This window comes from Lagenorhynchus albirostris, chromosome 11, assembly GCF_949774975.1.
Source record: "Lagenorhynchus albirostris chromosome 11, mLagAlb1.1, whole genome shotgun sequence".
In the NCBI taxonomy this organism is placed as follows: Eukaryota; Metazoa; Chordata; class Mammalia; order Artiodactyla; family Delphinidae; genus Lagenorhynchus; species Lagenorhynchus albirostris.
This window is the reverse complement of record NC_083105.1, coordinates 93,880,122-93,907,644: the sequence shown is the minus strand read 5'-3', so window position 1 is coordinate 93,907,644 and position 27,523 is coordinate 93,880,122. Positions and strand designations below refer to the sequence as shown.

General features: G+C 46.4%; 1 protein-coding gene across 1 annotated transcript in view; it reads right to left on the bottom strand.

Annotated features, from left to right (window-relative positions):
* Positions 1–275: 275 nt before the first annotated feature.
* GRIN2B (glutamate ionotropic receptor NMDA type subunit 2B) overlaps positions 276–27,523 on the bottom strand; it is a 426,141-nt gene continuing 398,893 nt past the window's right edge. The window contains exons 13-16 of the mRNA XM_060165410.1: positions 9,763–9,923; positions 7,784–7,971; positions 4,966–5,204; positions 276–2,198 (exon numbers count right to left, since the gene is read on the bottom strand). Of these exons, the coding sequence (XP_060021393.1) occupies positions 276–2,198; positions 4,966–5,204; positions 7,784–7,971; positions 9,763–9,923 (2,511 nt within the window). The remainder of the gene's footprint in view (positions 2,199–4,965; positions 5,205–7,783; positions 7,972–9,762; positions 9,924–27,523) is intronic.

Sequence of the window (27,523 nt, the reverse complement as noted above, 5' to 3'; positions counted from 1 at the left end):
TGAGCGAGCCCACCGTATCCTCTCGCGGGAACTGGGAACTGGAAGGATGGACAGACCGGGAAGGAGGAGGGGACTGGAAAGGGAGCAGAGATGGTTCTGGTCACCAGGGTCGCCCTCAGAAGGAATCAGAACTCCAGGATCCCATAAATAAATGAAAACGACAAGAAAGGAGCAAATGGGAACCAAGTTCACCCCCGTCACCCTCTGTGACATGCGCACCACACGTCCACAGCCCCGACCCTCCCGTACCCACCTTCGCCTCTCTCTTCCCTCACTCAGACATCAGACTCAATACTAGACAGTTTCTCATACACATGCCCATTGCTGGAGCCATTGAAAGCCCTGGGGTTTTTGTTGTTAGGCACACAGGGGTTGGACTGGTTCCCTATACAGATGTCTTTCTGGAAACGGCCTGGTACAGCCCCGTGCAGGGCCGACACCACCGGCTTGTTGGTGACAAGGGCACGGAAGTCCGGCCTGGCCTTCGGCACCCCTGCCACCGTGGGCTGCCTGAAGAAGTAGGATTTGCTGCCGTGGAGCAAGCACTGGTCGTCCCCGAAAGTGGGGATGAAAGGGTTCTGCGTGACCCGGTCGGGGTAGAGCGACTTGCTGAGCATGTAGCTGCCGCCGCCGCCGCCGCCGCCGCCGCCGCCGCCGCCGCCGCCGCCGCCGCCGCCGCCGCCGCCGCCGCCGCCGGGGTTGCCATGGTTGCCGTGGTGGTGATGTCCCGCGGCCGGCGCCGCCGCCTTGCCGTTGCCGAAAGCGCTCTCGCCCGCCGGCATCTCAAACATGTGCGCGTAGGGACTGCCGTCCAGGAAGCGGCCCTTGTCTTTCAGGCTCACGCTGCGCGGGGCCAGGGCGGCCTCCTCCTTCTGCAGGTCCACGAAGGTGTCGTAGGAGTGCTGGCGCCGCAGCTTGTTCCGGGTCTTCTTCTGCGCCTTGGAGTTGGTCGGGCTCTGGGGGTACTTGGCGGCGGGCGCGCTGGACGGCACGGCCACCGGGGCGGCCGGCTGCTCCAGCTCCTGCAGGGAGCTGTCCTCGCTGATGTCGTACAGCTTGCCGGCCTTCTTGCACGCCTCGCAGCGGATGCACGCCTGCCGGCCCGAGTTCTGCCCGGGCACCGCGCTCGAGTAGTTGTGCAGCTTGGACGGGCAGCTGCGGCAGAAGTTGCCCCCGGAGCGTTCCTCCCAGTCCACGCTGGTCAGGTTCTTCTCCCAGGGGGCCGGGACCCCACCGACTCCGCCGTGCTTGTCAGCCGGCCCGTGCTTGAGGTGCGACCGGTTGGTGCAGGGCCCTCCTCCGCCCACCGAGTCGCGCTTGAAGTCCTCGCCGCGCTCCTTGTAGATGTCGGTCAGGTCCACGTGCTCCCAGTGCGGCGAGGTCTCCTTGGTGCGGAACTGGTCCAGGTAGAAGTCCCGCAGCCCCTCCTTGTCCCTGAAGTAGCGCTTGTGGTCGGGGGAGCGGGGCGGCCGGCGGCGGTAGGCCAGCTCGATCTCGTCGAACTCGCGGCGGGACTTGGCCGAGGCCGGCCGCTTCTTCAGGCTGTCCTTGTACTGCTGCTTCCGCCTCTTGGCCGCGTTGCCCTCGATGTTGCCGTAGGTGACTGTATGCGTGGAGATGTCCGACACGTCGGAGCGGATCAGGTCGTCGTGGCCGCCGTAGCGGTCGCTCTTGAACGAGAACTTGCCGTACAGGTCGCTGAGCTGGCTGTGCTTGGAGGAGGGGAGGCCGATGTCCAGGGGCTTCTTGCCGAGGGACCTGGGCTGCGTGGTGAAGGGCGGGTTGTCGCAGTCATAGAGCCCGTCGATGGAGCTGGTGCTGCCGATGCTGTGCGGCCGGTGGTGGGGGTCCTGGTACGCGTTGCTGTCCTTCAGCTGCAGGTTGCCGAAAGTCCTCTCCACCTCGCTGATGTAGTCGCTGAAGAGGTTCTCCTCGCAGGGCGGGTTGTTGTAGGATTTGCAGTCAGAGTGCGTGAAGCTGCGGCGGTGCTCGGAGATGTCGTAGACGGACGACTCGCGGCGGATGAAGTCCAGGGCACTCTGTGGGGAGCCGTTCACGCCGGACAGGTTGGCCATGTTCTTGGCCGTGCGGAGAAGACGCAGGATGTTGGAGTGTGTGTTGTTCATGGTTGCGGTGGGGGAATTCATCACGGATTGGCGCTCCTCGATGGCCACCCCGTGGATGCAACTGTAGATACCCTGGAGGGAGGATGGGACCGGTTAGGTCTCCGGCGAGGCAGGAAGTGACCATAAACAGCACCCCCCAACCAACCCACCACTGACTGCCCAAGTGGATGAGAAAAGTCAGAGCGGACGTGAAAGGGATGGTCTTACACACTCACAGAAGCATATGGCTAGAAGCTTGCCTGCCTTACCCCCCTGCATTTAGCAAGTCGCATCACGAGCTGGCGGCCTGGTGATCCAGAGGGAACACGGCTACACCGAGTGACTTGAACAAATGGATTCGAATTGCAAGACAGGATATTCTTGCCTCAACTCCACTACTAACTCGAATTGATTTTCCTTTCCGTGCTGAGGTTTTTGTGTCTTAAAAATGAGGCCATGATATTGACTGATAGCAAAAAATATTGTCAGCCTTCTGGAAATCAGTAGCAATGCTCTACAGATGCTGGGGCTTTTCGGCCCTGGCTGGTCACCCTTGGCTGGCAGTAAAGTGCGGCAGAGCCCAGGCGCTCACAACTGCCACTCTTTCCCGGCTCTGACAAACTTTGAGCAGCTTTTAGGATTTTGGTCACCAAATCACAACTGAGCAATTCTCTTCTTGAGCCAAGCGTGAACCAAATTCAGAGACAGTCAGGCAGCCCTGGGGTCAAAGAGGGATTTTTCTCCTGCTGTGCCCTATACCAGGGCAGGAAGGACCTGGGACAGATATCCCAGTACTAAATACGAATAAAGAATGCCCTTGTTGGGGAGACGGAGGTGGGGGAGGGATGGATTGGGAGTTTGGGGTTAGCAGATGCAAACTAGTATATATAGGATGGATTAAACAACGAAGTCCTACTGCAGAGCGCGGGGAACTACATTCAGTAGTCTGTGATAAACCATAATGGAAAAAAACTATGAAAAACAGTATATATATGTATAACTGAATCACTTCGCTGTGCAGCAGAAATTAACACAACACTGCAAATTAACTGTACTTCAAGAAAATAAATAAATAAATAAAAGAATCTTGTGGAATCCTCTCCTCTATTCTCTCCTTAGCTCCTGGTTTCCTCCTTATAGTTTCTCACTCAGTTACTCTGATCATAAATAATGAATATCTTAACAAATTAGTATTGACTGAGAACTCCCTGTGTGCGGCTCCTTGTGCAGAGCCCTGAGGAACACCGTCCAGGAGAGGGAAAGGCTTGGGCTCAAGTCTAAAGTCAGGCCAACCTCCTGCCAGTCTCTTGCCCCCTGCCTTGAAAGGTGGACACATTTGGAACTTTTCTGCCTGGCAAGGGAAGGTCTCTGCAGAGGAGGTTGTTTGAACTGTATCTTTAAAACTAGGGGGATAAATTTGGAAAGGGGCTGTCCCAATGGAGGGGCATGAGAGGAGAGAAGATTAGAAAGGAGAATGGCAGGGCTTCCCTGGTGGCGCAGTGGTTGAGAGTCCGCCTGCCAGTGCAGGGGACACAGGTTCGTGCCCCGGTCTGGGAAGATCCCACATGCCGCGGAGCGGCTGGGCCCCTGAGCAAAAAAAAAAAAAAAAAAAGAAAGGAGAATGGCAGCTACATGGGAAAGAAAGAAGATTTGCATATGATAAGCCTCAGTTTCCCTGAGGCAGCAGTGAGATAAGAGATCTTTAAGAGAAGATTCCTCTACTTTCCTTCTCAGGCCTCCTTTCTAACCCTTCTTGATTATGGCCAGGAGAAAATGCACTTTTCCTCTACAGAGCCATCGATTATGTCGAGGGGCTACAAATGGGATTTCTATTACAGGTTCCCCCCACTGCTGCCATCCCCCTCTCTGGAGAGGTCTTGGGAAGGGCCACGCAGTGCAACGACGTGGCTCAGGGACCACTAGTCCCAACCTCCTGCTCCCAGGTAACTGAATGGCCTGCAGCAACTCACAGCCAGAGAGGACACTTTCTCTATCAACTAAAATACTACAGGAAAATGATCAGAAGATGCAACAATTTAATGAGTACTCCATTTTCTCATATAATTCCACTAGAGACAAAGTTGGTTATTTATGTCTGAAGCCTAGACCTCTATTTGAAGAGGACATTTGAGTTCACCTCTCATGAATGAATCCCATAACTTTATTAACAAATTCAAAAGAAGTCTTTTTTTTTTCTTTTTTTTTAGCTCTTCCCTGTGACCCTCTGTTCATATTCAAAACTGTGTTCAAAATCTCATTCTGGACTAGACACACAGAAGAGCACTAAATAAAGAACGACTTGAGCTATACTCTTGCTCCAATTAAGGAAGTTTCTGGAATGCAAATTTCTTACAGGTCAGGACTTATTTCTGAAGGCTCTGTTAAGCTCTTTAACTCCCCAAACTCACACATGGTTAAAACATAGAGTAGGACGGTGAAATAACCGACAATATACCTTTGGATGTCAGAATAAGAGAGAGATATTTCATGATTTAAATAGAAATGTGACTTTTTTAAAGGATTAAATGATTAATCCAACCTCTGCAGAATTAACTAATGGTGATGAAAGGCATCTGGGAAAAGGCCAAATGTTTCATTCTGATAGATCTGCCAGTTCTTATGGAGAACCAAATGCCCAAACCCCACACAGAAATCTGTTTCTTGAAGGAAAAACTGCATCACCTGTTTTTTGAGCCACTTGAAATGATGTCATCCCACCCCACCCCCCCCGGGGAAATGTACATGATGTGGCTTCTCGCTTTAGCAGCCTCGGGCTGCAGTCAGTGCCCTCCTGGCTCTCCGTGCTCTGCACAGCGAGCTGTCTTTCCCAAGCTCCAAGCACCTGAATCAAAGCACTTACTCTGCTGATGGAGAAGACCATGCCAGGCTTGCCAGAACACACACCCATAAAGCAGTGCCTGAACTGCCAATAGAAGAGGTGTTCGCAAATGAAGGTGATGAGGCTGAGAGCCATGGCGGCCCCCAGCATGTAGAAGACGCCCGCCATGTTGTCAATGTCCAGCTGGCTGCTCATGACCTCGTTCTTCTCATTGTGGCAGATGCCCGTGAGCCACAGAGCTTCCAGCTCCTCCATCTCCCCTGGCGGCGGGACGGGAAGGAGAACAGGCAGAGAGAGGAGAGAGGGCAGGAGTAGAGAGAGGGGGCGAGAGGGGTGTTGGGGAAAGGAGAGGAAAACATGCGAGAGAAAGAGAGAAGGAGACATAAAGAAAGAAAACCAACAGAGAAAGTTAGGATTTTATTAAATACCGTTATGTAGTAACTTATCGATGTATTTAGGTATTCAGTGAAAACGATAATGTGGATACCACCGGTGACACAAAGACAGGAGACATTACCTCTGTGCCCCATGACTTACCCAGTGTAAACTGGTATACAAACAATCAGTATGACAAGCTATATGCAGGTCACAAGAGCTGCCTGAATTAGAGTAATTTTGCAGATGGGTGGCCAGTGGGTTTTCATGAGGATGTAGGACTTGGAGGTGGGCATGGTGAATGGGTGAATTTTAATTTATATTGCACAAAAAGGCACTCCAGGCAGCAGAAATAGCATGATCAAGGGGAGGAAGGTAGAAAATCACAAGGCGTATTTGGGAAAGGCAGGCAGAACGAGTCAGAGTAACAGTAGGCAAAGGAAGCTGAATACAAAAGGTTGATGCAAGATCGCCGAGGGCCCGAGTATCAGACTAAAGCACTTTGAACTTTTTCTTGCTGTTGTGGTAGACAGTGAGGAACAACATAACCGAACAAGTGGTTCAGAAAATTGCTCTCAAAATATATGCAAAGCAGATTGGGTCGGGGGGAGGAGAGACAGAGACATATCGGCAGAGAGATTGATTGATTCCCTAGAGGTCCTCAGACTTCCTGATCTCTTGTTGAAAATATAAATGTTCACAGTAAAAGGGAGGAAGCTGCAGTAAAATGACACCACCCAGTTCGGACCTGCCTCCTTTTAACGCTGCTTAAGGAAGTTTTGATTAATTCAAGTCATGCCAGGTTACAATAACCGTGATCCACTTCAGTGGATACTAGGAATTAGAAAGGTAGAAATCGTAGACAAAAGGAAAATGACAGACACCATATGCTCGAGAATGCATCTAATTCCAGAGAAGCGAAAATCTGAAAATCTCATGAAGAAAACTGCCTGTTGCAATAGTTCCAGTTTGGTTCAAAATGTGAACCTTGTCTGAATAATCTGACCGAAGCCCTGGCAACTTCTGCAAATCATCTCTATGGCTACACTTCCTCGTGGAAGGAGGCCCCGTTATTGCCTTTAAGTGACAGTTGCATTACAATGACAGAAACTCTTATACCAAAATGGCTCGTAACCCTCCACCTGGAACCCCCCTCCTCTTTCCAATGTTAATCAAATCACTTTTTACTCATTTCTTGGATCAAAGTATGATTTTCCTAACTAGGGAACAACTGACTTCACCCAGAGTCTGACAATCTCCCTGTGCTCCTCTGCTTCTTCTCGCATCCCTAACAGCAAAGATTCTGCAGACAGAACTTAGGGAACCGCTTGGTTGATGGCCTGTGAGGCCAAGTAGAGTCAGGCTGCTCATCCGTAACTGGATTAGCTTCTGTGAGACGAACAGGAGGAGTAGGTGCTTTAGACAATAAAGTGAAGAGGGATGCGGAAGGCGTGAGTGTAATGAAACAGGAGATGAGATTTCCTCAAAACAAGCTGTCTGCTCAGTCTGCTGCGAGAATCACTCTGGGGGGTGAGTGCCTTCCGGTGTCTGTTTCTGAGGACCCTGGCCCTGCTTCCTCCCTCTTCCAGAGGGAAAAGCAAGATGGGAGAGGGAAGGATGAGCAGATGCCCACGTGTGGATGTCTCCGCCCTTTCTCTGGGCCCAGAGAGAGCAGAGACCTTTCCAAAATCCCATCCACTGCTCTGGCCACATGTGAGAAGACTGGGGAACTTCTGATCCCAGCCCCTCTTACTTTATCCCTGAGGGTTTGATCATACCCTGCAATCCTGAAACACACCTCCTTGACTGACTAATCCTCTCCCCCAAATTTCACCCTGGGTTGGATTGTATAACCACGCCCCACTGCCCCCCGCAGTTCCTTTGTTGAAGTCCTAACTCCCAGTACCTTGAGATGTGACTTTATTTGGAAGTAGGGTAATTGCAGATGTAACTGGTTAAGGTGAGATCACCTGGATACAGTGGGCTCCTAATCCAATATAACTGGTATCCTTAAAAAGGGAGGGAATCAGACATAGACACGTACAGAGGGAAAACATGCACACAGGGAGAAAGCCATGTGAACATGAAGGCAGAGCAGGGGTGATGTGTCTACAAGCCAAGGAACGCTGTAGATTGCCAGCAAACCACGATGAGCTTAGGGCAGAGGCATGGAGCGGATTCTCCCTCGAGTCCCTCATTAGGAACCAAAGCCGACACTTTGATCTTAGGGTTCAGGCCTCCAGAACCTTGAGCCAAATGTCTGTTGTTTAAGTCACTCAGTTTGTGGTACTTTGCTACAAAGCGTTAGGAAACGAATAACATACACCCTCCAAATCTCCTAGTATACCGTGAAATGCTTTTCTGGAAATGCAGAGGTTAGAGGGATGAGGAAGGAAGAAGGGTTGATGTTTCGGACTGGCCATCGGGAGAGGCCAAAGAGGCACTGTCCCTTTCTTTAACTCACCATCTCCGAAGAGCTGCAGGATAGCAAGGTCCACCTGGCGCTTCCATCCAGAATCCTTTTGGATGGCAATGCCATAACCAGTGGAAGCAAAGACCTTCCCGCTGCCAATGGTCACCAGCTTGCAGCCTTCGTCTCTGCCTGCCATGTAGTTCAGCACTGCTGCATCGTAGATGAAGGCATCCAGTTTCCTGTGCGAGAAAGAAACAAACAAAGCAAGTCCAGTGGAGGAATTTTAGTACAAATCTACCACTGGGGTCATTAATAGGAAGCAGTAGGGCTCCAGCAGACTATGGGGGGAAGTGGCTCAAAGTAAGGCTCAAGGTGGAACTCAGCCAGAAACTAAAGCCTAAATCCCAGGCTGTTCTTTGTGCGATTTCAGGTGGACAGGAGGAGTTCTCTCCCTCCCACTGGGAATGATGAGAATGTAAGCTGGGCCTGAAGCCAACTCATAAGCTGTGTCTGAAAGGAGGAGTAAAAAGGAATCAATAAAAATAATAACAGAAATAATGAAAAGGAACCATCACAATGATAACAGCAAATAGCATGGGTTAGACTTCTATACCATTTTTCATTTCTCCGTTCATTACAGTCCGGAGTGGGGTAAGTGTAGGTAGACGTGTAGCACTAGATGGACAATGCTTTGTTTGCAGTCAGAAGGGTTTCAATATTCTGTTTTGCAGCGCAAGGAGAGGAGTGAGTCATTGGGGTGGTTGGCAGCACAAGCTTGTGTCAAGAGCCAATGTGTGAAACCACAAGCCAATGCAGCATGCAGGAGAAGTCAGAGGTCTCCGATTCCCAAACGTATGAGAATCTCATTGTACATACTGTGCTTTTCAAGGAAAGAATATACAGGGGAGGGGATAAAGCTAGGGGCGGGGTCAGGAAGGTATAGGTCAGTATTTAAACACATCAAAGGGGGAAGCAGACATTGATATATTCATATAGGTAGTAGAGAGGTCTGCAAGAAAGAAAGGCAGCCATCATCCTCTTCACTTTTACAAGTTAAGTTAGCTTTACTCCTCCTTAAGAAAAAAGAAATCCTTTCTGGCATGATAAGACACAGAACATTTTTTCAAAAGGCCTGTGAGTAACCTTTAGGAGGAGTGTCCATCAAAAAGCCAAAGTTCTGATTGACAACTGTGATTGTACCAGGGACCAGACTGCCCAGACGAGTCCACCCCAAACTCAAATCCCATCTTCTGAAATCTGCCGTGACTTCATAATGATAAGACAGAGTCTAACAGTATTTAAGTAAACATGCATCTGGGTGGTTCTTCCAGAACCAGAGCCACCAGGAGGTCTAAGTGTCGTTAGTTAAGCTACAACACAGGAAATCAGCTACGAGGCCCCAGGACCTTCAAATTCCAACAACTCTCATGGTCAATTGTCTGTCTTACTCTGCAGCTGTGGCTTCTGAAGGCCAAATGAATGAATGTGGCTGAGATTATGCAAGCAAACCTATTTGCAGTTCATGAGCTCCTTTTAGTGAATGAACTGAGATTACAGAGCTGGAGCAAAGAATGCCAATTTTGTTGGAATTGGAGATCGGTTAACACATTCTTACTGTGTGTTGTCTAAAAACTTTTACCCTTTCATTGTTTATTTCTCCCTGTCCATAAGACACCAAAATCATCATTTTCACCTTTTGGTCAACAGGTCTTTATTTCGTGTGTAACGTGTGAACTTTAGCCTTGACTCTCCCCTTTGACTTTTACATCTATTACATTCTTGTTTCATGTTTACATTAATGCAAGTAGAATAGAGTTTATTAAAAATACATAGAAGTGAATAATAGCATAGGGACCTCTGTGCACTGGCCTGAATTACACTGTCACTTTAACTCGGAGGTCCACAAAGAGCAAATGCAGCCTGCTTTCCTTTAACGTGGCGTGGCACCAAACATGGCACATCTGATTCCACGTATGTTTCATAAACGTGAGCAACGTATCAAAGGTTCTGAGCTTGGAAGCAGTTCTTACCCTGTTTTCAGGGAGAGCAGTGCATCGTCCACGCCCCTCTGGTTGAACTTCCCCATGTAGGCGTGCATTTCCGCATAGTTGTTGCGAATGTTCCTCTCCGTGCTGCCGTTGGGCACAGTGCCAAAGCGGAAAGGGGGTGAGAAGTCATTAGGTCTCTGGAACTGGAGAGAGAGAGAGAGAGAGAGAGAGAGAATAATATGAGGACTTCAGAAAATGTGAAGAGATATTACGTTAGCATTAGTGGATTTATCATGGAAGGGACAAACAAAAGTTCACCAAATACATTAGCCCTCACTCAGGAGCAGCAATTGCTATCTGAAAGTGAACTTCAATTCAACTCAATTTATTCCACGTTGTTGAGAGCTTTCTATCTGCCCACCCTTGACTTGCATCTGTAACACTTGTGTGCCGCATTTATGCACACTGCACAAAACCAGGGATGATGGAAATGTGCTATTAGCTTAACTGCAGTGGGCTGGTTACCTTTATTTCTGAAAATTGTGTGAAATCTGCTTGCAGGCCCCTTCATTGCACTATCAAGGCTATAGGACCTTAGTGAGGTAAGCTACAACATACTCCTGAAAATCACTTGTTGGACAGCAAATATGTTTTGCTAAGTTTTCTCTTGACCTTGCTTGATGCTTTAAAAGCCCATGTTTATCCTACATGAGTTGTAGGATAAATTGTAAAAGCAAATGCAATTTTAATTATGTTCCCTCTCGTGTTTAAGAACTGAGTGTGGATTACCAGGGCTTAGCATCACAAAGTGAAATCTCTTGGATTTTCACCCCTATGACATCAGCTTTATTTCTGGCCATTGCCCTGCAATGAGCAAGTCTTTATGTTGCTTCCTGAACACACAATTCATTCACTTGTACCTTCACAGCCTCATAGAGTCTGTTCCCTCAGCATGAACTCACCTTTCTCCCCGGGCCAATTCATGTCCTTCACCTCAACATGTAACTCAAAGCAATTTCTTCAGGACAATTTCTGTGAGTTCTTCCTTCCATCAAGTCTACCCAACAGTGACCCACCAGTACTCTGTGTTCTTGGTTTAGATCATAATTAATACTACTAATTCATTTACTTTCTAAATGAGCTGGCTAAGTTCTGAGAGCTAGTCTCTGATGTAGTCATGAAGCTCTAGATTGAGACAGATAATGGACTGAAGAGCAGCTCTGCCACTTACTACTGTGTGACGTGGGGCAAGTAACAGGAGTTCTCTGTGCATCATTTCCTCATATGTAATAAGGAGACAATAATGTCTACTTTTCAAGATCGTTGTGTGTTGTATTAAATGACACAATGTACAAGAAGTGCATGGCACAGCATCTTGCACACAGCAAGTGCTCAGAGAAGACCCCTTATATTATTTTAAATTCATGTCTATATTCTGCATTCCCTAGTAAACTTCATACTTTCTAAGTTTCTCATTCTATTAGAACAGCAATGATCAGATGGAATGTGACCAGAGTGTGTGGTCATATGTGCTGTGCCTTGGTATAGGAAAGACAATCTAGATATTTGAAGTCCACTTGGTTTCAGTACTATACCATTTACTGTGGAGATGCATTTGAAAATCTAACTCAGGAGTACTCTGAAGCTTTGGAGCTGTCTGGGCTTCAAGCCATTCTCCTTCCTCCCTCCCTTGACCTGAGACACTTAAGAGCTTCTCAGAATATGGGGATTTCATGGACCACAAAATGTCACAGCACCAGGAACCATAAATGCCATCTTCATTGCTTAAAGTTGGCCATAGTTAAAAGTAAGGTCATGCAGTGGTGTTTGTTAGGTAATCTGAGACGCATCAAAAGACCACTACTTTCTGACTTACCGTGGTGCTTTTTGCCATTAAGAGTTTCTGTTTAATTATTTTTAAACAGGTTGTGATTTTTAAGTGAAAAAAAAAAAACACTATAAAAGAGTCAAAGAATTTTAGAGTTGGATGAGCCACTCAAGGTTAACTAGTCCAAACCTTTCATTTCACAAATGAAGACAGAGGCCCACAGAGGACAAGCAATTTGCTCAATGTCCCACAGCAGCAGTGATGGCTAACATTATCAGGAATCAGCTGGCTTAATTAATAGTATTCCTCATGGTCCCCAGCAGATAACAAGCTTAAAGTAAACAGGGATATGTTTTGTTGGAAGAGACAGAATGCTGTGCATAGAACTGTCAATTATAACACTTCAGATGTTGAAAAAAGGTATCCCCCAAACAAAAGTAGAGTAGATACCATGGCAGGCAGCAGTATAACCAGATGAGCTCCCTTTAATCAGTAATTCCCCACTTTGCTAGGACAATGACAACTGATGCTCACAGGGTCCAAATACTAGGGTTCAAAGTATTTTCTGAAACATCAATGAAAATTGAAATTATGTCCAGTACAATTCTGGTATAAATTTTTATGTTCTAGTTGTTTTGAAAATCGGCAATCCATGTAAGGTAGATACAATAATTTTTCTTAATTAAAATTTTTTTATTTAAGTATAATTGATTTATAGTGTTGTGTTAATTTCTGCTGTACAGCAAAGTGACTCAGTTATACAAATATATATTATTTTTCATATTCTTTTTCATTATGGTTTATAAAAGGCCATTGAATATAGGTCCCTGCGCTATACAGTAGGGCCTTGTTGTTTATCCATTCTATATATATAATAGTTTTCATCTGCTAATCCTAAACTCCCAATCCTTCCCCTGCCCCCTGCCTCTGCCTTCCCCTTGGCAACCACAAATCTGTTCTCTATAGATACAACAATTTTTGATTAACCAAATGGAATGTGATACCCAGAGTGCCTCACGTCCTGATGAAGCTAGATTATGGAAAGTTTCCATACTACTCTTAATTAACTTTAATTTCTAAGTTATCTTTAGATTTCTAGATGCTGTTTTATAACTATATCTTTGAATACATAAATACTAAAGAAATAATAAAGGACCTAGAATAGCCAGGATGACCTTGAAGAAGAAGAACAAAGTTGAAAGACTTATACTACCTGACTTCAAGACTTTAAAGCTGTAGTAATCATGACAGTGGGATATTAGCATAGAGAGAGTAAAGAGATTATGGGAACAGAATGGAGTGCCCCCAACAGACCAACACACGTATGGTGCAAAGGTGATTCGGGACAGATAGGACAGTCTTCAACCAGTGGTGTCAGAACAGCTAGCTATTCATATGCAAAAAAACCTTCATCCCATACCTCACAAGATATATAGAAATTAACACAAAGTAGATCATATATCTAAATACAAATCCTAAAATTATAACATTTCCAGGAGAAAATATAGGAGAAAGGTTTTGTCACCCTGAGTTAGACAAAGGTTTCTTAGATATGACACCAAAGTACAATCCACCACAAAAAAAAAGATGAATTGGACTTTGTTAAAATTAAGAACTCTTTGAAAGACACCGCTAAAATCATGGAAAGACAAGCCACTGGCAAGATAAAAATATTTGAAAACAATTTAAAGCTATTAAGGAACTACAGGAATTAAATAAGAAGATAGCAAGACTCCTGAATAGTTAAAGCATCTTCCATCAGAAAACAATTAGAGAAATCAGCCAACACTAGAAAAATGGAAGGCGTGGCCTGTGGAAAGCATTGGTCTTGGAGGCAGATAATTTGGATTTGAATTCCAGATCTTTCTCTGACCAACTGCATGAACATGGGCAAGTTATTTAAATTCATGGAGCCCCATTTTTCTGGAAGTATTATTTTTAATTAATATTGAGATAATATCTGGGATTACTTAACACAATATCTGGCCCATGGTGGATTCTCAAAACTATTAACTGCTTCCATGAGGATGACGTTGTGATATCTAAAATTGTCCTATGTTAGATAATATTCCCTAAGATGGAAAACTCTCGTTCCCTAATTTGTTCCTTAAACTCAGCCAGTCTGGGGACCAAAAGGGTGAGTGTATCACCCCACAATTAGCCGAAGCAGAAGTCCTGCCTTTTCCTTTGACGATTCTTGTCCCAGCTTGGTGAAATTTAAATAAAAACCTAGATTTTAAAAAAAACTGTCATTGGAACTTGAATTTTACTAAAATTCATGGCCATGGAGAACTGTATTTTTAGTGAGGAAGAAGGAAAAAAAGAATCCTCCACATGCCACCTTGATGCTTCCACTAAACGCCCTGTAATAAAACTTACCCCAAGCTGGGAGGCATTGCCTGGCACTTACTTAACCTGAATGACAATCTGTGCTCTCTGGGGTTTGGGGAAGGAGTAAATTAGTACTGTCCAGAACCGGAAGTCTTAAAAATCCACAGAACAAGAAGGACTCTAAGAAACAAATTTTTAAAATATGAAAAAACCCAATACCCCAAGGAGACCAGCATTGAATTAAAAAGCTCAGTCTGATTTTCAAATAGGGAATTTTATATAGTATTCCTTATTAGTCGCCTCTGGCCATTATAGAGCTTCCTTGAACTTGGAATCTTTTTCCAGAGCTACCCTGGTCGGGATTCTAAAAACATACAGAGGAAAATAAAAACGCAGAAGGGAAGGAACTTGGGGGATGGATCCCATTTCACAGATGAGGAAACTGAAGCTCTGAAGAGACCAAGGAAGTTGTTCCAGGCCACGTGGTGAAATAGGAGGACCAGCTTATAGGGCTTGACCCCGAGCTGAGTCGTCCCACTGCGGCTCAAATACCAGCCCCCTGGTTCTACTGCTCACTGGGGAGTGAAGCCACGCACTGTGGAGCCACCCGGTGAGGGTGTCCTTCCCTTCCTGTCATATCAGATGCCAACACCTCCTTGGGATTCAGCACAGGGTGTCCAGCCATCAGTGCAAGCACACTCTCGCACAAGGGCAAAGCAGTGCCAGAATGTTAAGAGACCTGTAATCTCACTTGATCCTCCTAGAGAGCTGCCGGGAATCAGAATTCAGCACTCTGAGCTCCTCAGACCATCATCTCAGCCCCCATCTTAATGACCTCAAAGTGAGTTAGTCTTGGCAGTGAGGCAAGGAGAGAGGTGCGGAGGCCAGGGGCAAAGGCCCTTTTCCCCACCCAGAGATGGTGGGATTAGGGGGCGCTGGGGCTGCCCCTTCCCAACAGAGAGGCTCTCCCGCAGCCTGCTGCAGAGGGAATGGGAAAGGGGAAGGAGTCAAGGAAGTGGAGATCTGGGTCCATTTTGTTTAGTTATTAAATAAATATATAAACCGATTTTACTACGTATAAGGCAGTACTAATTTATTAATAGCAGCTACTCATATTCAACACCTATATATGTACTGGGAACAACTCACATTATCTCCTTTAATGATAATTAAAATGCATCCATTCATTTGACAAATATATCCTGAGCATCTAGTAGTGCAGAGGACTGTATTTACGAGGATACAAGAAGTTTACATACCAGAGAGTCAGAGATGTAAACATTCATTCAATTTTTCATTCCTTTACTTTTTCATTCATTCATTTGTTCATTCATACAGACATTCAGCACATACTTATAGCATCTGTCACGATATTCTGGGCGCTGGGGATACAGTATGACAGGAGAGTAAGGACCTGCCTTCCAGGAGTTCACATTGTAAAGAAGTAGGGCAGATAACAAGCTGTTTTTTTTCTAATGTAATGGACTAATATAGAGCTGCAGATTCTTTGCTAGTCCTTGTATAAGAGATGAAGTATGTTCCCTGTCCTTGATGCTGGCCTGGCCTTGTGACTTGCTTGACCAACAGAATGTGCAGAAGTAACATTCTGGGGCTTCTGAGGCTAGGTCATAAGAGCCTTGCAGTTTCCTCCTGGGCCTCTGTAAGAAGTCCTATGACCCTGTGGGCTCCACACCGGAGCTGTCATATCTAGGCACTTCTATCTGCAGGCCCAGCTGAGCCCAGCCTTCCAACCACTCCAGCGAGGGCACCCGGCAACCCCGCCCACATATCTGACCCACAAACTGGGGAAATAAAATGAAATGGCCCTTGCTTTAAGCCACCAAGTCCTGGGGTAGGTTGCCGTGCAGCCATAGATAATGGGCACACAGGTGATCTCAAATAGTGAAAACCAAGCACTGGGAAGAAATGGACACAGCTATGATACAGGATAAAGAGCGACTGGCCGGAGAATAAGTTTAGCCTGGCTGTCCTAAGAAGCCCCCTCTGAGAAAGGTGGCTTCTGAACAAAGCACTGGACAATGAGGAGGAACCAGGCACGTGAGGATCGGGGGAAGGGCAGCAGGTGTGGCTTGGGGACTGGGAGTGACATGCTGGGCGCCACGGAGCAGCGTGCCCGTGACAGTGGAGGCCAGAGCAAAGGGCGCCGTCCTGAACAGCCTTAAGGAGGCCACAGAGCCGGGGCTAAGAGCTGAAGGGAGAGTTCTCTAGTAGGACAAGAGGAGACAAGGGGTTTTTAGATAGACACAGCAGTCTGTGCAGACGCAGGGCCCTGGGAGAGATCGGGCATGACTGGAGATCACGGGCAGTTTGTCATTGCCGGAGTCTAACAGCTATGGCCCTGGTAACTGGAGGGCAGCAGGGCTGAAGAGCCAGGGCCTGGTTCACAATGGGAGTTGAATTCTGCACAAAGGAGTTCAGAGTCCATGCTCTAAGGGAAAAGAAACAGCAGAGCCTCTGGAGCTAGACTGCTTGAGTTCAAATCCCAGTTCTGCTGCTTAATAGCTGTGTGACCTGGAGCAACTCACTTAACTTCTCTGTGCCCCAGTTTCCACATTTGTACAATGGGGCTAATAATGCTACCTACCTCATGAGGCTTCTCAGTATTCAACAGGTTAATCTGGGCAACATGTTAGCACAGTGCCTGGCACATATTAAATACACTATATTAGCTATTATTACTGTCATCATCATCGTTATCAGAAGCAACTGAAGAATTCTGGCTGAGTGTCAAGGCTGGGTTTTTGTGTCAGAAAGAGCCCGGAGGGTCAGCATGAAGAGCAGGTTGGAAGGAATAAAGCAGAGAGACGGGAGCTGCGGAGGACATGCGCTCGGATGAGGGTCTGGGCCCCAGGGAGAACAAGGAGGGGCAGAAGCGCCATCAGATACTTGCTTACCGTCCAAGAATGTGAAAGAGGCCGTATGCACAGCTAGATGAAATCACGACCGCGGGCTGTGTACCAGTGCCACCGAAGTTCCACGGGAGAAAGGCTGCAAGCAGCCCGGCTTCCTGGATGGCTTCTTGAAGGAGGCTGCATTTAAGTTGGTAGGGGGATGGGTTGGGCTTGGAAAGGTGGAGGTGGGGCGGGAACGTCCCTTCACGTTAGAAGAACCCTCTGCCGTAAGACGCTCCTCGTCCGACTCTGTTCAGTTCCCACGGTGAGGAAGGAAACAGATCCTTGCGGAGTTATTTTGAGTCCATAATGGCAGAAGAAAAGAAAACCAGATGGCGTCCAGGCTTCTGTGCTGACGACCAGACACAGCCCAACGAGGTTCCTTAGTGCTAGATGTTGGGAACGACAGCAGGCAAAGGAAAGGGTCTCTACTCAAAGGAGGAGGGAGGCAAGAAATGCCTTCTGGGGTGGCTGGTGACCCTGAAAGTTGGCTCTTCTCCTTCAGTCGGGAGTCCGATCGGTCTATGCAAATTAGGACAAGCCAGCTCTGCGACCTTGCAGAGATGGATATTGTAATGTCCTGTTTGCAGGGTCCACCCGCGTGAGACACGGAATCTGGGGGCTTTTGTCTTCAAAGCTTGACCATCCCACACATCAATATTCAATTCCATCACTCTGGCTTTTCCATTTGAATCACACACACAAAATCAATGCCCAAATGCCACTCAGCCCTCTGAGGCACCCAGGAGAAAAGGTGGGAATGCTTAGGCTACAAGGGCAGCCTTTGCCCGGTCTGCTAATAATGAGGACGTGGCAGAACAGCAGAATTCTCCGGGGACCACTTTACCTACGCAGCACGCTCCTGTTATCACTGTTATCGCATCGGCACCCTCTGCTTTCACAGGACTGTTTTATCACTGACTTTCATTATTTTTTAGGTACAGTTCTATGCATTTTGTTATTCTATTGATTCATTCATTCATTTAAATTGGGGTAAAATATACATAAAATTGATCGTTTTTTGCTATTGATGTACCTTTGAATCCATTGTTTGTAGTTTGGTTTTGCTTTGTGATCCAATCTGAGAACGTTTTGCCTTTAACACAGGCATTTGTGCTATTTTTATTTATTCATAGGAAAGGTATGTTTGGTACTCAGTTTACCTTCTAAAAATGTCCTTCTGTTTTAGCAATAAAATTTACCATTTTAAATATTTCTAAGTGTGCAGTTCTGTGACCTTAAGTGCATTCACACTGCTGTGCGACCAGCACCACCATCTACCTCCAGAACTTCTTCATCTTCCCCAACTGCGATGCCGTACCTGTGAAACAGTAACTCCCCATTCATTCAACTAATTTTAACCACATATAGAATCTTGTAACCAGGAGCACGATCACGGCACAGAACAGTTCCACCACCCCAAGAATTCCCTTATGTTCCTTGTCTACGGTCCTCCCTCCACCTTTAACCTCTGGTGACCACTGATGTCTGTCCTCTGTTACCATAGTTTTGTCTTTTCCAGAATGTCCTACAAATGGAATCACACAGCATGTGGCCTTTTGAGACGGGCTTTTCACTTCTCATAATGCCTCTGAGATTCATCCATGCTGCTGCTGTGTATCCGCAGGTCATTCCTTTTTATTGCTGGGCAGAATTCCACTGTATGGCTGTATTGGTTTGTTTATCCATTCACCCATGGAAGGACATTTTGGTTACTTTCAGCTCGGGATAACTATGAATACAGCAGCTATAACACTGACATACAAGTTTTTGTGCGAGCCTATATTTTCATTTCTTTAAGGTAAATGGGTCATGAGAGCTACCACTCTGCCTGGGACCCCGTCCCCACAAGGGCATCTCCTTTTGCATCTCTCCTCTCTTTTGATCTTCCCAATTTCCCCATGAACTATAAAGTACATCAACTGTTATTATCTTATTATTCTGCCTGATACTCGTTCTTCCCATAATATTATCCTACAGCCAAAGTAGGATGATGTATGTATGTGTGTGTGTGGCTTCTGACTCTGAGCAATACCCGAAGGCAGGACGGGGTGGCTGGGGAAAGTGGTCCCCGTCCTCTCCCACGGTGATACCTTGTTCGCCCAAAGAGGAAAGAAGGTCAGATGACAACACAGACCAGACTCTCTGAAGGTATGACCTTCACTGTCCCATGGCCCATAAGTACTTGGGACAGATGGGGAAAGCAAGCAGAGTGTGCTTACACTGAAAGGGCCATGTAATGATAGAACAGTTAAGTAAGGACATGGGTTATGGGCCCAGAAGATCTAAATTCAAAACTGAGCGCCACCGTTTATTAACTGAGTGACTTAATCAACAAACCATTTAGCTTTGAAACTGAATTTCAACAATGTTCAGGAGGAGAAATAAGGAATAGCATCTCATTACAAATCTTCCATTTCAAACTTGGGGCGCAGGGCAGCCACCTAGGACCCCCACCATGGAATGAGCTGGCTGTGGATATAGTGATGGGTTAGAAAGTCAGACTCTTCACCTTCATGAGAGTTATAATCTGGGATGGAAGTGGGGGGAAAAATAATTGTTTTTACATTTCATTATACATTATTCATTGGAGAGAATATTGTTCTAATTCATTTGGAATAGGTGACTGACCTGCGATAACAATAACACGGAATGTAGTTAGAAGATACAGGTATATAATGAATGTGCCCAAATTAACTCAGTTCTCTTCCTGGGCACCAGGAGAAATTGATCCCATCTTGCTACCCGGAAGTGAGTCAGCATTTAGGAAGCACTTGACACCTTAGTTGTTTCTGCTCTTTTTTCTCGTTATTCATATTAGTACTGTGGTTGTCTACAGTGGCAAACACATCTAAGTTTGCATGTGAAGAAACCTGTACTTGGATGCAAGAAGCCTGGTAAGTACGTCTTCACAACTCCGGGTGCTGTGCTTCTGGGGAAGGAGCCCCTTGCCTCTCTGAGCTGGGGCTCCAGTGGGTGACAGGCTGTAGAGGGGAGGGAGTGATGGAGGGAACAGAACTCGTTCTCCGCCTGTCACTTCCCTCCTGCTGTGGCCCAAACAAGAGCTTGTAGAAAAGAAAATACAAGTTCTTTGGATTCCTGGAATTTATAGTTAATGCTCAGTTTTCCTCATTGCAAAGCAGTCATTTCTTTTGTATTTTCCTAAATTTGCATATATAAGCCTTAATAAATATTTCCTGAACTATTTCATAAGATTAGACAGTGGCATCATAGTTCATGTTAGCTCGTTGAGGTTTGGTCCCTGAGCTAGTAGAGCAGAGCAGAAGGGCTTATTCCTGCATTATGACACTTTACCATGTCCCACTTGGACCCTGAAGTCTTAGGCGGCTGACCCTAAAGTATCAACATCAACACACATTTCATGTGGCAAATCCACGCACAAGTCACTGAACTCTGAAATGACTCTGAAATGAAATGGGGCAACAGATACAATTCTTACACTGCAGTTCAGTTGGAAATAATAGTGATGGTATAATACAGACACAGCTAACACGTCTATGCTCATGTACCACACAATTTACATAGAGTGACTCACTAGTCTTCCCATCAACCCTATGAGGGGGGTATTATTATTCCCATGTAACCGACATGGAAACTGTTGCCCAGAGAGATAAGTAACTTGAAGAAAGCCACACAGCTAGGCTTCCAATCTAGGGTTCTCACACTTGACTGTAAAACACATCACAGAGCTCTAGATACACAGAGTAGATGTTCAGCAGACACGTAGAGCAGAATAATCCAATGACTAAATGAATATGCCAAGTTCCAAAAGGGACGTAAGGAAAGCAGAGGCAATGGAGATTTACAGGGAGTAGAGATCATCGTAAGAGAACGGGGATGAGGCGGCTACAGGGAGGAAGCAGAGATGGAGCTGACTCCCACAGATGGGCCAAGATTGACACAGGAAGGTGTGTGGGGAGGGCACTCAGGACCAGAGGAAGGGCGCCAGCAAAGATGCAGAGGGACCCGGGCACAGTGTCTCAACAGAAGTTGGAACGAATGTTTGTATGTGTGAATATGGACCACTGAGTTGGTGTCCAGGCAGGAGCTGAGCGGCCAAGCACCCGTCATGGTCGGGCAGGGGAAGGACGCAGCATTTAGTTATCATTACACAGCTAAAGCCACCGAATGAAGAACTGAGAGGCTGGGGCGGGGATGCTCACTGGGGGTCTGGCCTGTTCCCAGGAGAAAATAACGGGAGGAATATATGGAAATGACATCAAAGCGTAAGCCTTGACAGAGTCCAAGTCTGCTTATACGTTCAGAAGAAGGAGGAGAGGATGCGGCAGAGGGGCCTCGTCCACACCGCCTCCTCTCCCACTGCTTTCCTCGCCCTCCCCTCATAGCCACCCTGGCCTCCTGGAAGTTCCTAGGAACACCGAAATCCCCGGATACCCATCGCTCCCTCTCGAGCTTCAGGTCAGACCTGATAGTCTCACTGAGACCTTCCCTGACCACCAGATCTAAAGATGCAACTTCTCTGCCAACACCATCTCCCTTCTCTGCTGTATGTTTCTCTGTGCAGTAAACACCCTTCCTAGATTGCATATAATTGCCTTTTACTTTTCTCCCCTCCGCCAACCCCGCCTTTAGAATACAAGTGATGTGAAGGACGAGATTTTTGTCTGTTTTGATCACTGCTGTCTCTCTGGCATCTGGAATAGCAAGTGGTACTTCGTAGGCTCTCAGCATGAGTGAATGACTAAATGAGTGAATGAACTGAATAGCGCAAATGCAGATCTATTTATTATATTTTAAAAAATCACTCAAAGTGCCCTCCTTACTGGCGAGCATTATCAGGCAACACAGCTGAGAATGACTATTGTTCAGAGCTAGTGAGTGCCCTTCTGGCATCCCTGGTGAATGAGGAGTAATACGGCCTCGTGCCGGCTGGGGACACCTTTCCTGGTCCCATCTCCATTTGACCTTCAAAAAATATATCCGAGCTGAGATCCCTCAAGAGCTTGCTAAGTTTAGGACTTGACAATGCGTATGGGTATTTCGTTGGCACCAAAAATGTGACAGAGCTGGAGATGATTATGATAACACAGGGATGAAGGAAACAGAGGCGTAAGGACGGAGGCATTTGAATTTTATCCTTAAGTCATCCTGTGCCTGACGGGTGGCCTTGATCGTGCTTCCTCAACCTCCCCTTAGGCGAGACTGTTACAAAGAGCTGTTACCGTCTTCTGTCCACTCACACCCCTGCGCAGACAGACCTGTTAGGGGGCGGGGACCGTGTAGGTATTTTATGAAAGTTGTGCGCGCTGGCAAAGAGACATGGCCTTTAAAGGAGATTTTAAGTCAATGGTACAGATGGATTCGCCGTGGAAACTGGGACTCCAGAGCTTCACTCGAAGCCCCAGCTGCTCATCTACCGTTTGGGGGACACCGCTGAGGGTTACTCCCAGGATTTCCATATGCAGGATGTCCCAGGAACTTAGGGGCACTCCAGTTGTTAGCATGATGACCTGAGGTTCTCATCACAGTGGAAACAGCTCAAGGGTTGCGAAGTTGGGGTCAGGGGAGGGCAGCCAAAGGTCTGTGCCAGGCAGGGCTGAGGATCCAGGGAGAGGTGTGGCAGGGGGACGGGCACACCTCTGCTTTCCTGGCCACCAATCAGATCAGTCACTTCCAAACCAAGAGATGGAAACTCCAGCATGAGCGCACACGCTCGCATTGTGCCACATTTACACAGACCGGAACTCCTTGCCTTGGTCAATAAAGTCAGCCCCCAAGCAGGGGACATTGCAGCCTGCAGAGTATCAGCCCCGGGAGGGGGTCAGTGATCCCACTGTACACACTGCATTCCCTTCTGGGTTCACAAGGGACCCGCACAGGAGAGGGCTCCAACAAGTCCTTTGGTAAAGGAACTTATTTAACCCTGTTACAGCATTTTCCCGAACACGTTCTGCTGTCGATCTTTTAAAAGAATACCCATTATGTGTCCCAGGACACTTGCGGGACACTTGCGGGTGAAACAAAGTTTGAGAAATGCCGACTGAGCGACGTCCTCATTGTGAAGAGCAGGAAGCAGAGGCCTGGGCAGTTCATGACCTATCCAGGGCCAAGGGGCCATCCCCGGCTCCTGTCCCCTCCATCCCCTCCTTCATCCAGTCACCACGTGCGTACTGAGCATCTACTCGGCACCAGGCGCTGCTCGAGCGTCAATATCGAGGGAAGGCAGAGGCTTCCGCTCCCCGGGGCCTTTCGGGGCCTTTAGGGATAATGAGAGTCCAGCTGTGCTTCCCTTGTCCTTCATGGGCCTCCAATTACAATGCAAACGTCATTATTATAAGGCGACTGCTACAAAAGTAAAAGACCAATAACCACATCCGGAGAGGAATGGATTTAACTTTTCCAGTTGATTGAGGGTTAAGTCAAAAGCCCTTTCACTTTCAATCCTTTCGTCGTCAGTCATCCTGAACTACGGTAACTCACACTCCTCTTTAGGGTTACCCTTCATCAGACATCCTCGCTGAGCTCCGCTATGCACCATGATGCTGGGGTGGGAACGCTGCGTAGGAATTTAGACCCAAAAGATCAAAGATGGTTTAAGAGATTGTGTTTAATGTGTGTTTATTCCAGGAAAATCTTAGAAACAGTTTTTACTTTTAATAATTCCTTTATATAAAGCTGGTTTTATCATCACTTATCTCTTTTCCCTCTAAAAGTGGCAAGTGGCACTGTTACAGTTATTTCAGGGCTGGCTACCTCTTGTTAAATGAGTGATGGGAGAGCAGAAAGCACTTGCTGGACACCTGGCTGGTTGAGAAGCTGAGGTCTCACACTCAGAGAACACAGTCCAGACTTAGTGAGCACACGCGTACACAGAGGGCCCACCGTACCCTGCGCACACATGAGAGGAGACGCCGTCAGGGGCTTGGAGAAATCGAGTATCTTGCCAAATAAATCCTGAAATCACTGTATAATTTCAGATATGACCAGCCACAATAGTAGTAGTATTCGGTATTCTTCTTATACACCTGCTTGATTTAGATGATTTGACAGCAGAAATCACAAGTCGAGCAAATTCTGAGACTATAAATGTCCAATATTTCTCTACATTACCCTCTCTTCCCCACCAGTATCGATGAAACTATCTCCTGTTCCTCACATTCAAATGGCTGATAAAGAAAAGGACGTATTGGCTTATGCTATGACCGCTATATGAATTATATAACTGTCTTATTCATTCATTCATTCATTCGACTAAATAGTTCATTAACTCATTCTTCAACAAATATTTGAGCACCTGTGTTTGCCAGACTCTATTATAGTTACTGTGGATACATCAGTAAATAAGGACAAAAAGTCTTGCCCTCACGGAGGTTACGTCTAGCAGGGAGAGACAAACGTTGTAAATATGTTAAATATGAACATGTCACACCATATAATATAATTTCCATTAGTGGGGAAAAAGAGAAACACAGGTAGGGAGGGATAAACCTCTCTGAGAACCTCTTTGAGATTTTAGATCAGTTGCTTAACTGGGGCCTGCCCTACAGGATGTCCTGAGCTTAGACTGCCTTTTAGGGTCACTGCTCCCTGGAAACTCTTGTCTGTAATAACATAACTCCTGTCGGTGCCTTTCTCCTTGAGTCTAGCCCCGCTAGCTTGGTCTGATGTGAATTCTCAGAAGAACAACTTCAAGTTCACATCAGATAAACATATTAAGGTTAATTTTTCCACTTAAAACCCAAGGCGTGTTTCGTCTCAGGCTTGGAGAGAGACTTCTTCTAGAATAAGCAAATGAAGAGAGAGAATTACTGGCATGGTAGCTTGCTTATGAATTGCCATATATATTTGGGAGAATAATCTAGATGAGTCCATTTCACACTTATATTTCTTTAAATCCTTACCTGGGTGGACGTAAATTAGAGGTAAATGTGTGCACTAACTGGGCTATTGTCTCAGCTACCTAGCAGGAAGTTATTCAAGCTTCCTTATCAAGCTCCATGATGATTCTTTTAAGATACCAGCCCACCGGGTCCTTTTAATGGTTCCAAGTGCATGTGTCATGTTCCCTTTGTCAATGGTTTACAGAGAACCTAGTCTACTTTAAAACTATTCTATAAATTTCAAATCAGGAGCCAATTAACAGAATGGGAAAAAGTCTCTACCCAATGCCAGAGTAAACTGTAAAGAAAAAAGTTTCTCTGTATCAAAAGGTAGATGGGACCCTTGGTGAAGGGGTAGGTGTGATTGCTTGAGTTGGGAGGGTGAGGGTAACATTAAATACACAGGGAAAGGTACCATTTTCTTTACTCACTTAGATGGTGGGACGTAAAACTTGCTCCTTGAATCTGCTATGACATTAAATTGGATTGGATGGCTGGCCATTTGGAAATAGAATTAAACATCAAAGTAATAAGTCTGGCATGAGGAAAGAGGATATTAAAAGGATGAAGTTCAATTAGGGATCGAACAAAGTAACCCTCACAGGATGTAAAAACCACATGGTCCTGGAGTAAGAAGGGGCAGGAACTGGCTTTGTCAAAGCATGGTCAGAAAGGATCATGGAGCCCTAGAGGACCACAGGCTACACGAGCCGATAACGCAGTGCTCCTATTTAAATAGGGAGCCTATAATGGGAAGCTAAAGAGAAATGTGGCAGGTGGGAAGCACACTGCCAGGCCCTGTGATGCGCCAGTGGGAGGGCTTCATGATCACTGTGCTCTCTCTTGTAACTCACAAGTGAAATTTGAGAAGGTTCAGAAAACCATTAAAGGTAAGGGGAGCAAGTCTCATGCTGAAAGGTTAAAAGACTGGGTTTATTTAACCTTGAAAGGCACATCCAAGGACATTCCTCTATCATGGTACTTGATCTACTGTTTTGAGTGTCTGCCCCCCTCACCGGACTATGAGACCAGGGCTGTTTAAGCCCATCTCCAGCACCTCCCAGGTAGGGTTCCATGAAATCTGGGGACACATTTATACTAAAATCATATTCGCTGTTTATCAGAAATTCAAATTTAAGTAGGTACCCTATATTTCTATTTGCTAAGTCTGGCAACCCTACTCACAATGTAACTGTGGTAACCATCCAATAAATAACCTGTTGAATTAATTGCTATTATGTACTGGGTGTTATGCTAAGTGCAGAGAACAGAAAAACTTAAACAAAAAGTCAGGCAGATGATACAAGAGAGGCCTTAGTTAATCCAAGGAACTGTGGAAAGTGGCAGGATTCTGCTAGGAGGTAGAATCCAGGTTGAAGTGGGGGCTTACAGAACGTGGGAGGGGTTTCAGGAGAGATTCTTTGAGAAAAAGAAGCACAGCTACTGGTCTTTCTTACCGCCAGGCCTCTAGGCCTTGACCACGGACAGCGTGGCAGCCGCTGGGATAGACAGGGACAGATGTGTAGTTGGACTCTGAACTCAGTGATGACAGGAAGGTGAGAGAGAGAGAGCGTGCTTGCACAGAGCTGTTCTGATCTTCCCACACCATATTCCGGGCAGTGGTTTATGTAGATATTTAGAGTCTAACGGCTGAATGAATAAATGAAGAGTAGATAGTGAGACTGAAAAACAATGCAACTGATTGTTTAGAGAACACCATCACACTAGGCTTGCATCACAGAGGTACGCAAGATAAGGGGCACTAACACAGCATGTCTAAAGTGTGAACTGGCCAGTGGAGACCCCTCAATGGTATAGAACATGGGAAGAGAGCTCCCTGGCTTAGCTACCGAGAAGAGGAGCTTCAGGGACTGAAACCATTGGGTCTCAGGCTCTTCTCCCAAACCCACATCTAACTTGACTTTCTGGGAATTTTCCAAATGGCGAGGGGTCATTGGGGAGCATCAGTCTTTCCTTCATTAGCGGACAAATTATGATAGAGTAGCAACTCTTTACGACAATAAGAACATGATTTCTATTGCTAAATAAACTAGTCAAAATGGATATTAATAATAAACGTAGGGATGTTATAAATTCTCTGGCTTCATCAATAATTCGCAGTGTAGCGAAAGCTCTTTTCTACGTCTTAAAGAGACCTTGAGGTAGAAGCAGTTAGGTTTACTTTTTCCTGGAGTCTGAAAGGACAGACAACTCTTGGGCAATACAGCCCATGCAGTTAGGGAAGGCTTTAAGAGGAACCCAGGTTTATCGTCTGTCCACTCCTGTAAGAGACTGTTGGGGTAGGGCCCACTTGCCCAAGGAAATAATATTTGAAGTAGCTGTTTTCTATCACAGTGATGGGTGACAGACATAGATTTAGAAACGACCACTGAGCTCTTACTCCGCACCTAGGAGGACGCTCAAAAAGCATCCTAGGAGGGGCTTTTCTCTCAAAGCCCCACAGGATGGCTGTAAAGAGGTCCCGGGCGCCTGCTGCCCATGGCAGATACCCTCTTTCCAGACATCCCTGGATCCAGAGCTATTTTCAGGGAGTCTAAGCACTGCAGAGTGGCACCTCCATCCTCCCCTGCACACCTTTCCAGTCCTAGCATAGTACTAGTCATCCCCACCCCGTCTCTGAATCTCACTGAAATAGACAAGTGCAGGGATCCTGGAGGGGAGAGGGAGGGTGGGTCCTAGAGTGGATTAGGAGCAGTTTGTCTGCGGCTTTCCAAGCACATGTTAGTCATCTGCTGGAAACAGCATGGCCTTTGTGAGATGGACTCCGGTGCAAACCCTGGGTCTGTCATAGGATCCGAACCCTAACATTTACTGAGGGATGCAACACTATTCTAAGCATTTCACAGTAT